Here is a 10,546-nt window from a genome sequence, read left to right as displayed (position 1 = left end):
CTTAAATGAAAACTATGTGGGGTGTCCTGAAGTGGGCTGTGCACAGGAGATGCCCTTACAAACTGATGGTTGGGGAGTATTTTTGCAAGAAAGATTGGAAAAATATTGCAAAGTCAACAGTTGCTTTAACAAAGTAACATACTTGCAACTAGATTTCTGTTTTTTTCTCTCTCCCTGTAACCCCAAAAACATTTTTCAGTTCTTTAGAAATTGGACACATGAGTGATATAACAGAGAAAATGTTCTGACATGATTTATCTTGTGTGAATAAAAACATTGTGGTATATAATAATGACTCTTTTATATATATATATATATATATATATATATATATATATATATATATATATATATATATATATATATATATCCCACTGCATATTAATTATTTTTTCTTTTCTTGTATTACATAAGCGCCCCCCCCCCCCCCCCCCCCACTCCTAAGCACCACCACATGGAGTCCTCTGCTCTTGACCAAAGACCAATTTTTGCATTTTTTTCCTCTATTAATTACAATACAGTTTGCTAAGAAATGAAAGACATTTTGAAAAAAAATTCAATAAAGAAATTTGGTTTTAGATCATTACAAAAAATGGCCAATATTTTAGCAAGAATGTGTAGTTTTCAGGTCACATATGGAACAGTGAGAGGGGAATAGAGGAGGTAGGGTGGAGCTAAACAGCGCAATGCAACAATACCTTACTTATATCTTAGCTCATTTTACACGTACAATCATGATCAAGGCACAGGGAGCTTCTACAATTACTTTTTTCTTCAATAAAGTTGTACAAAATATTACATTTTACAGTCTGTACAAGAATAATGTTCCAGCAGAGAAATAATGATAAAGACAAAAAGCCAAGCTGAAGGGATTAAAGGGGAAAAGAGAGTAAAAATAGGAACCACAAGTTGCTTGAAATTTGTACCCCTTTTTCATAATGACTTTTTTTTTTCTACTCTCAGTCCCCACATTTTAGAGTACAAGATGACTGTAGCAGGGAGCATGAGAAGTGAAAGGGTAGAAGATACAGAAGAACAGACTGAAGTGAGAGTGGGAGAGAATGTATAGTTAGGATTTTTTGGAAAATGGAAGGTTAAAACTGTGAATAAAGGCATTAATTGCACACATTGTGCATAAGACTCAACGAATGAAACTATGAAACAGAAGAGCTGACGTGCTGTTACAGAAAAACACTATATATCTGTGTACAGACATTTCAATTTTTTTTTGCAATGTAATTGGCTGTTCTGCATGAATCTATGCATTGCATGTTCTCACTACTTCTCCTTGTTGCATTTGGAGAGAGAAGAAAAAAAATCATCATGTGACGGGTCTTGTGTTTGAGTCATTCTCCGCTCTGCAAGCACAGCAACCCGGGGCTGAAAATACTCCATAATTCTACCCCCTTTTTATTCTTTCAAGCAAACCACAAAGGTCTACATTCTTTCACCAGGTCTTTGCATCAATCCATCGTTTTCTCTTCTCCAAGGGTTAGTCCATTGGATGGGAAACAAGAAGCTCACTCGGGCAAAGAGTGTAGTTTCACAATAGTGGTGTGCATGTGTGTGCGTGTGGTAAATATATCATTAGAAACACATGGCTAATGTTTAACATACATAGGACAGAGGTTGTGGAGCAGAATTGTACACGTGTCTGTGAATGCCATACAAATATCTTCCTCATCCTGAGCAGAACCTCAACAAGTGTGCAGATATTTGGCAGTCCGGGTCAAACTAATATTTATTTTTTATTTTTTTCTGTCTTAGCATGTATATATGTGTTCTTCCTCCTTCTCTTTTAACATTGGTGGTCATTGGCTATATTGTCCTTTTACTGAATTGCACAGTCACTCTTGTTCATTAACGATACAGTATACATCTTGCCCCTCAGCTATCTCAGAATGAAGAAAGCCTGTGTTTGTGTGTCTCTTATATGTTGCTGTGTGTCCTGGAAACTCATAAATAATAAGTTTCATGGTTGCAATTTTGGGGCATGAATAGGACAGGAAGCCTGTAGAAAGTTCTAGACTGGGTTCCAGCGATGCCTTGGTAATCACAAGAGCTCATATTGCCGGAGATGCATGCGCTGGATGATGTCACGGCAGTCATTGAACACCCGGCGGATGTTTTCGGTGTCCACAGCACAAGTGAAGTGTGGATAGCAGTAGTGGCGACCATCTCCACTTGCTGTACTGATCCTCTGATGGACAGATTCAGTTTCAGATTAGATGTACACAAAACATTTATCCAAAATGAATTTAAAAAGAATAATTTGTCAAAACCTGTAAAAACATTTCATTTCGTGTTTTGTTCATTTTCTTGACTGAGTGATCTACCAATTGCAGTCAAATCACGTTGACTACTGGAGACCCAGATATTAAAACATATAATTTAAAGTTACCTAAACTTCACTATAAAATGTGGGTGAATTTCATGTAATGCGAAAATGGTCACTACAGAGGCTGTGACATGTTTTAAGGAACAGGAGGAAAAGGAAACCCCACTGAACTGTAAAGAGCAGAACCATTGCAATAACATTCAAAAGCTTAAATATGTGAATGCAGGTCATTGAATTTACAGTGTATATAATAATTATCTCTATACACTACGGTAGCTATACAATAACACCTTGGATTTTAGCAGAATAGCAAGATTTTAACAATCTCATAAGGAACCAGACAGCAATTTCTATCAGGAGCGTAAACCTCAAGACACAAGAGTGTCAGATTTGTTGTACACTTTCATACAGAAAGAAACTTTCGAACACATACAATATGCTTTTTTGGTTCAACAGACACTTAATTAAAATGGCCAAAGGTTGGTGGATCCACTTCACATCCACGTGCTTCATAAACATAATATTCCTGATCTAGACCCCAATTTTAATTATAATATTTATATTTATATAAACAATTATAATAGACCCTTTATTATAATAACCTTCATTCTGTTAGAAAAGCTTTCCACTAGACTTTGAAGCATGGCTGTGGGATTATGCTCATTAGGCCACTGTTTTGTTCCAGCAAAAAAATAAATCTAAATGCTACTGCATACAAAGACATCAGCTTGCCTCAATGTTTAGGGAAGGTACACATGACTTTCTGGCCATATGGTGTATGTGTTTGCCAACAAGACACAGGAATTCTTGTATGTCAGTCAAAATAGTCTCTTATTACGTGGACATGTTTAATTATAAAGCATACCTAAAACTCTAGCAGATGTCTATCAGAAATCTTAATGCTTCATTCCAGGACATTCTGAGCAATGTAATGCCTCGAACTTGGTGGGAACAGTTTGGGGAAGGCCCTTTTCTATTTATGCATGATTGTCCCCCAGCGAACAAAGCAAGGCCCATATTGGACATGGTTAAATAAGGTTTGGTGTTAAAGAACCTAACTGGCCTGCACAGAGCCTTGACATTAACCCCATCGAGCACCTTTGGAATGAACTGGAACAGAAATTGTTAGCTAGACCTTCTTGTCCAACATCAGTGTCTGACCACACAAATGCTCTATTGAATAAATTGGTAAAATTACCAAAGAAAAAAAAACTGTTGAAAAAAACTAAAATATGTAAAGTAACTGAAAACCAAATAAAAGTTCAGAGAATAATACCTCATGTGTATATGAGGGTGGTCTGCCTTGTGCTTGTTGAATGATTGAATCAATTTTTATTTGCAAAAAATGCTTTTTTTTTCCTTTGGCAGTTCAGTGGTTTTAGTCTCTGAGTTTCTGATCATAAAGTTGGTGGTATAAGCCAAATCACTGCCAAACTGGGGCCCTTGAGCAAGGCCCTTAACCTTCTGTGATCCAGGGGTGCTGTATCATGGCTTACCCTGCGCTCTGACCCCAGCCTCCTAACATAGCTGGGATATGTGAAGAAAGGATTTTACTGTGCTGCAATGTATATGTGACGAGTAAAAAGCTCTCTCTTAATATTGCAGAACCATAAATGACCAGTAGGTGGCAGTGTAACAAGTATTAGAGCTAACAAGTACCCTAGAGAATTAGAAGTAGAAATGGCCGCTGTGCTTGAAACCGCTCCCTGTCTCCTGAATAGTTCACTATAGCGGGTGTTGGCCATTTTGTAGTGGTGTCTGAATCGTGAGTGAACCCAGCCATTAGGGCTGCACAAGCCAGTGCATTCTTAATGAAGGTCCCAAGCCCGGATAAATAGGGAGGGTTACGCTAGGAAGGGCATCCAGCGTAAAACATGTCCCGAATCAAATATGCGGATCACAAACCTGAATTCCATACTGGATCGGTCGAGGCCCGGGTTACCAACGACCGCCACAGGTATTGTTAGCCAACAGGGGAGCAGTGGAAATTGGACTACTGTTTGACGAAGGAGGATAAGGAGAGGAGGAAGACGTCTACAAAGACAGCAGGGAAAGGAGAAGTGTGGGAGAGTGGAGGTTAGGGTTGGTACTATGAATGATAAAGGGAGAGAGTTCGCTGAAATGATGTTGCGGAGAAAGATAGATATGTTGTGTGTTCAGGAGACTAAGTGGAAAGGGAGTAAGGCCAGGAAAATTGGAGGTGGGTTTAAACTGTTTTATCATGTGGTTAAGAGAAATGGTGTAGGGGTGATTCTGTAGGAAGAGTTTAGTAAGAGTGTAGTGAAGGTAAAGAGAGTTTCTGATAGGGTGATGAATGTGAAGCTGGAAGTTGAAGGGGTGATGAAAATGTCATCAGTGCCTATGCTCCACAAGTGGGTTGTGGACTGGAGGAAAAAGAGAAATTCTGGAGTTAGATAAATGAAGTGGTAGAGAGTGTACCTAGGAATGAACGATTAGTGATTGGCCCAGACTTCAATAGGCATGTTGTTGAAGAGAGCAGAGGTGACGAGTAGGTAATGGGTAGGTATGGCTTAAGGAGATAAATGTGGAAGGATAGATTGTGGTAGATTTTGCTAAAAGGATGGAAATGGCAGTGGTAAATACTTGAAAAGGAGGAGCATAGGGTAAAGGTATAAGAATGGAGGAAGGTGCACACAGGTGGACTATATTCTATGCAACCTGAAAGAGATTTGAGACTGTAAGGTGTTGACAGGGGACAGTGTAGCTAGACAGCTTCAGATGGTGGTCTGTAGGATGTCTTTGAAGGTGAAGAATAAGAGGAGAAGCGTGAGGAAAAAAAAAGGAATAAGATGGTGGGAACTGAAGAAGGAAGACTGAAGTGTAAGATTCAGGGAAGAGGTCAGACAGGGGCTCGGTGGTGGTGAAGATGTGCTGGATGATTGGGCAACTACTGCAGAAGTGATAAGGGAGACAGCTAGAAAGGTACTTGGTGTGACATCTGGAAATAGAAAGAAAGACAAAGAGACATGGTGGTGGAATGAGGAAGTGCAGGAAAGCATAAGGAGAAAGAGGTTGGCGAAACAGAATTGGTAGAGAGATGAGAAAAGTAGGCAGGAAGACAAAGAGATGCAGCAGCAGGTAAAGAGGGATGTGGCAAAAACAAAGGAAAAGGCATAAGAGGAGCTGTATGAGAAGTTGGAAGGAGAAAAGGATTTGTACCAATTGGCCAGGCAAAGGGGCCCGAGCTGGGAAAAATATGCTGTAAGTTAGAGCAATAAAGGATGAAGATGCAAATGTGTTGACTAGTGAGGAGAGTGTGTTGAGAAGATGGAAGGAGTATTTTGAGCATCTGATGAATGAGGAAAATGAGAGAGAAAGAAGGTTGGATGGTGTGGAGATGGTAAAGCAGGAAGTGGATAGGATTAGTAAGAAGGAAGTGAGAGCGACGATTAATAGGATGAAGAGTGGAAAGTCAGTAGGACCAGATGACACCAGTAAAAGCATGGAGATGTTTAGGAGAGATGGCAGTAGAGTTTTTAACCAGATTGTTCAACAAGATTCTGGAAGGTGAGGGGATGCCTGAGGAATGGAGAAGGAGTGTGCTGGTACCAGTTATTAAGAATAAGGGAGATGTGCAGACCTGCAGTTACTACAGGGGAATTAAGTTGATCAGTCACACCATGAAGTTATGGAAAAGAGAAGCCAGGCTGAGAGAAGAGGTGACCATCTGTGAGCAACAGTATGGTTTCATGCCAAGGAAGAGCACTAGGGATGCAATATTTGCTTTGAGAATGTTGATGAAGTATACAGAAGATCTGAAGGAGTTGCATTGTGTGTTTGTGGATATAGAGAAAGCGTACGACAGAGTGCTGAGAGAGGAGTTGGGGTATTGTATGAGGAAGCCAGGTGTGGCAGAGAAGTATGTGAAGGTGGTGCAGGGCATGTATGAGGACAGTGTGACAGCCGTGAAGTGTGAAGTGGAGTGGTGGGGTTGAAAGGAGAAGAGGTGGTAAAGGTGGATGAGTTTAGGTACCTGGGTTCAACAGTGCAAAGTAATGGAAAGTGTGTTTAAGAAGTGAAGAAAAGTGTGCAGGCAGGGTGGAGTGAGTCAGGGCCGCTGGAAGTAATTTTGAACAGGGGGTGCTGTGAATTCTTTTTTTTTTTTTTTTTTTGACTAAAAAACCTATGAGCCTATGGGTCTATTTAGAATACATTTAAAAAAATAACATAGGGCTGTGACGATGGCACTTACCAAATACCGGCGGTGTTGCGGTGGTTGGGGGTTTTTTTTTAAAGGAAAAAAAAAACAAAAAAAACAAAGAAACAACACACTAAAGCCTGTAAAGCATTGAAATAAATATCAGGTAATACTGGTAACTTACATAATATAATAAAGTTGAATCCATTTATAAAAAAAAAAAACAGTTTTATATTTCCACACAAAGAGGCGTTATAGCCTACCGCTCTGCGCTTTGAGAGGGATGTGGAACACGAGCAGGAAAGAGACCACCGATCTCTTTTTCTGATATCTTCATGTTGTTGTAAAAGGTACGAAGAGCTAATTTTATCTTCCACAAGGGCAAGGCATTTAGGCTATGTTTGCGCGCTGCCAGAGAAAGCCAAACTAAAATCACCCACACGTGTGAAACACGCTTTACAAATGAACTTGAAAAATCAATATAATTAAAATAATCAAAATAATTAAATTAAAATCCAAAATACACTTAATAGCCTACGTGTGTCAAAATCATTTCCTAAAATATTCATAAGGAATTTATAAATTGTGCAAAATATTTTTAATAGGCCTACATTTTTTTTTTTATTTCTCTCTCGCCAATAGGGGGTGCTGCAGCACCCCCACTTCCTGCGGCCATGGAGTGGGTGGAGAAGAGTGGTAGGAGTGATTTATGATAGAGTATCTGCAAGAGTGAAAGGAAAAGTTTATAGGACTGTGGTGAGACCTTATGTTGTATGGTTTAGAGACAGTGGCATTGAGTAAAAGACAGGAGGTGGAACTGCAGGTAGCAGAGCCAAGGAGGAGGTTTATGGATGTGTTGAGGGAAGACATGTAGGTAGTTGGTTTGAAAGAGACAGATGTAGAGGATGGATGATCCTCTGTGGAGACCCCTAATGGGGGCAGCCGAAAGAAGAAGAAAAAGTAGTCGACTGAATTCTGAGTGAACAACTTAATTCCGTACTTTTGATCACTCGTTTGCACTTACAATGCGCTCTGGTACATCAATGGTACATCCGATGTACACTCGCTAATGCACTACTTCTTATCCTGCAGCTTGACACAGCAGAAGAGAAAATCTTCTGTTCTCTTAATGAATTTTTAACAAAACTAAAATGAGGAAATTAGCAAGGCCGAGTAGATTTTATGGCGTTTATATCTGGGGTCAGTTAATGGACACTGACATTACCCCACAACAATTTTATATATTTTTTTTTATGTTATATTTTTACTATTATTTATTTTATTTGTTTAATTATATGTAGCTTAGTATTTTTTAATAAACAGAAATGGTGAATAACCTGTAAAACTGGTTTATGAGACACCAGATATTAATACAAGGAAGGTGTAATATTTAGATATTTACATCAATGTCCCAATTCGCTCACTTATTTTCCTTTCCTTACTATATAGTAAAATTAAACGGCCAGCACTATACAGGGATTGAATGTGTATGATTGAGCGATTTTAGACACAGATGGAGCATATCCTCCATGCAGCCTGTGGTGTGCATTAGATACGAACGTACTGGATATTGCAAAACGCATGCACCGCAGTGAGTTTTTGGCGACATGCGCCGTAGTACGGTTTGATGAAAGTCATGAACGAATGAACTCAATTGTTTTCTGCTATTTTATGTATTTTATAGAACTTTCATTGTCCCCATTTTTTTCCAAAACATTTGGGATTCATGATAATCAGTAGTTTTAAAGTGTGTACAATGCACAATGTTTTTTTTTTTTACTTGCTCACTGCTACATGCAGTCAAAGAAAAAATCATTTATATGCATTATTTAACACATTTAATGACAACTTTTGTTTGGGACATAATCAGTTAACTTAAATCTTGATTGGAAGGCTAAATGAGTACACTGATTGTGCTAAATGTTTAGTAAGTTGTTTACAAACAGAAAACCTACAAAAATACCTCTCAAAGTAACAAACAACAACAACAAAAACTGATTTTACAGGCTGCAGTGAGGAAACGACAGCCTAATTTGGGATGGATTAATTGATTGAAGTGGTGCTATTCTGTTTTCAATAAAAGTCCGTTTTTGGTTATCATGGATAGTTTAAGATAGATCCTTTTGTGGTGCTTTAGTAAAGAGGAAGAATATAATGAAACTCACAGGGAAGCAAATGCATCTTTTTTACAAGAGGAATTAATATGCTACATACTTACACAAAGTTTGTATTTATTATTTTTTTTTTAGCTTATTGATTATGTATTTAGAATGTAATCTCATTACAGCCCAATTTGGTTGAATGATCAAGTGTCCCGATACTATTGTCCATATAGTGTGTGCGCGTGTGTGTGTATACACACACGCGCACACACGCACTGCATCCGGAAAGTATTCACAGTGCTTCACTTTTTACTTATTTTATGTTACAGCCCTATTCCCTAATGCATCAAATTCATTAATTTCCTCAAAATTCTACAAACAAAACCCCATAATGACACCATGAAAGAAGTGTGCATAAAATCTTTGCAGATGTAATAAAAAAATATATATAAAAATCACATGTACTTAAGTATTCACAGCCTTTTGTTTAAAACTTTGCTTATGCACCTTTGGCAGTAATTACAACCTCAAATATTTTCGAGTATGATGCTACAAGCTTGCCACAACTATTTTTGGGCAGTTTCTTAGATTGTAGAACCTTTCAAGCTCTATCAGGTTGGATGGGGTGTGTCAGTGCACAGTCATTTTCAGATCTCTCCAGAGATGTTCATTTGGGTTTAAGTCTGGGCTCTGGTTGGGCCACTTAAAGACATTCACAGAGTCGTCCCGTAGCCACTCCTTTGTTATCTTGGCTGTGTGCTTAGGGTCCTTGTCCTGTTGGAAGATGAACCTGTTGCTCCGGTCTGAGGTCCAAAGCGCTCTGAAACAGGTTTTCATCAAGGATGTCTCTGTACATTGATGCAATCATCTTTTCCTTGATTCTGTCTCTAAGTTCATTCTGAAAATGTCCCCACAGCATGATGGTATCAGGCAGGTGATGAGTGGTGCCAGGTTCCGTTTAGACATGACACTTGGCATTCAGGTCAAAGAGTTACATTTTTGTTTGTTTCTCATGGTCTGAGAGTCCTTCATATGCCTTTTGGCAAACTCCAGGTGGACTGTCATGTGCCTTTTTCCTGAGGAGTGCCTTCCGTCTAACCACTCTACCATACAGGCCTGATTGGTGGAGTGCTGCAGAGATGGTTGCTCTCCAGGAAGGTTCTCCTCTCTCCACAGAGATACACTGGAGCTCTTTCAGAGTGATCATTTGGTTCTTGGTCACCTTCGCTCAGTTTGGCTGGACGGCCTGCTCTATTAGGAGACCTGGTGGTTTCAAACTTCTTTATGGATGATGAAGGCCACTGTGCTCATTGGGACCTTTAATGATGCAGAAATGTTTCTATACCCTTCCCCGGATGTGTGCCTCAATACAATCCTGTCTCAGTGGTCTATAGACAATTTCTTGTACTTTATGGCTTGTTTTTGCTTTAACATGCACTGTTAACCGTGCAGCCTCATATAGACAGGTGTGTGCCTTTCCAAATCATATCCAATTAACTGAATTTACCACAGGTGGACTCTAATCAAGTTGTAGAAACATCTCAAGGATGATCAGTGGAAACAGGATGCACCTGAGCTAAATTTTGAGTGTTATTGCAAAGGCTGTGAATACTTATGTACATGTGATTGATTTAATTTTGCATTTTTTTTTAAAAATAAATATACAAAGAAGGGAATTATTAGGATAATAATAAATGTAGTAGATTTTGGCTCATAGCATAATGTGGAAAGAATTAAAGTCAGTAAATACTTTCCAGATGCACTGTGTGTATGTATGTGTGTGTGTGTGTATTATATATATATATATATATATATATATATATATATATATATATATATATATATATATATATATATATATATATATATATATATATAGTTTTCATTTCGATAGTATCATTGCTCCTTGGGGGGAGCAATGATACTATCGAAATGAAACTTGGATAT

The 10,546-nt window shown here is 38.6% G+C and overlaps 1 protein-coding gene across 2 annotated transcripts in view; it reads right to left on the bottom strand.

Moving 5' to 3' along the window:
* Positions 1-750: 750 nt before the first annotated feature.
* Positions 751-10,546, bottom strand: part of gnas (GNAS complex locus) — a 50,972-nt gene continuing 41,176 nt past the window's right edge. For both annotated transcript variants that reach the window (XM_083533816.1, XM_083533817.1), the window contains one exon: positions 751-2,200. In XM_083533816.1, coding sequence (XP_083389942.1) covers positions 2,054-2,200 — 147 coding nt within the window. In that variant the 3' untranslated portion in view covers positions 751-2,053. The remainder of the gene's footprint in view (positions 2,201-10,546) is intronic.

Source organism: Silurus aristotelis (assembly GCF_946808225.1).
Source record: "Silurus aristotelis genome assembly, chromosome: 2".
Taxonomy (NCBI): Eukaryota; Metazoa; Chordata; class Actinopteri; order Siluriformes; family Siluridae; genus Silurus; species Silurus aristotelis.
Note: the sequence above shows the minus strand (reverse complement) of the source record. Positions and strands in the feature narration are given on the sequence as shown.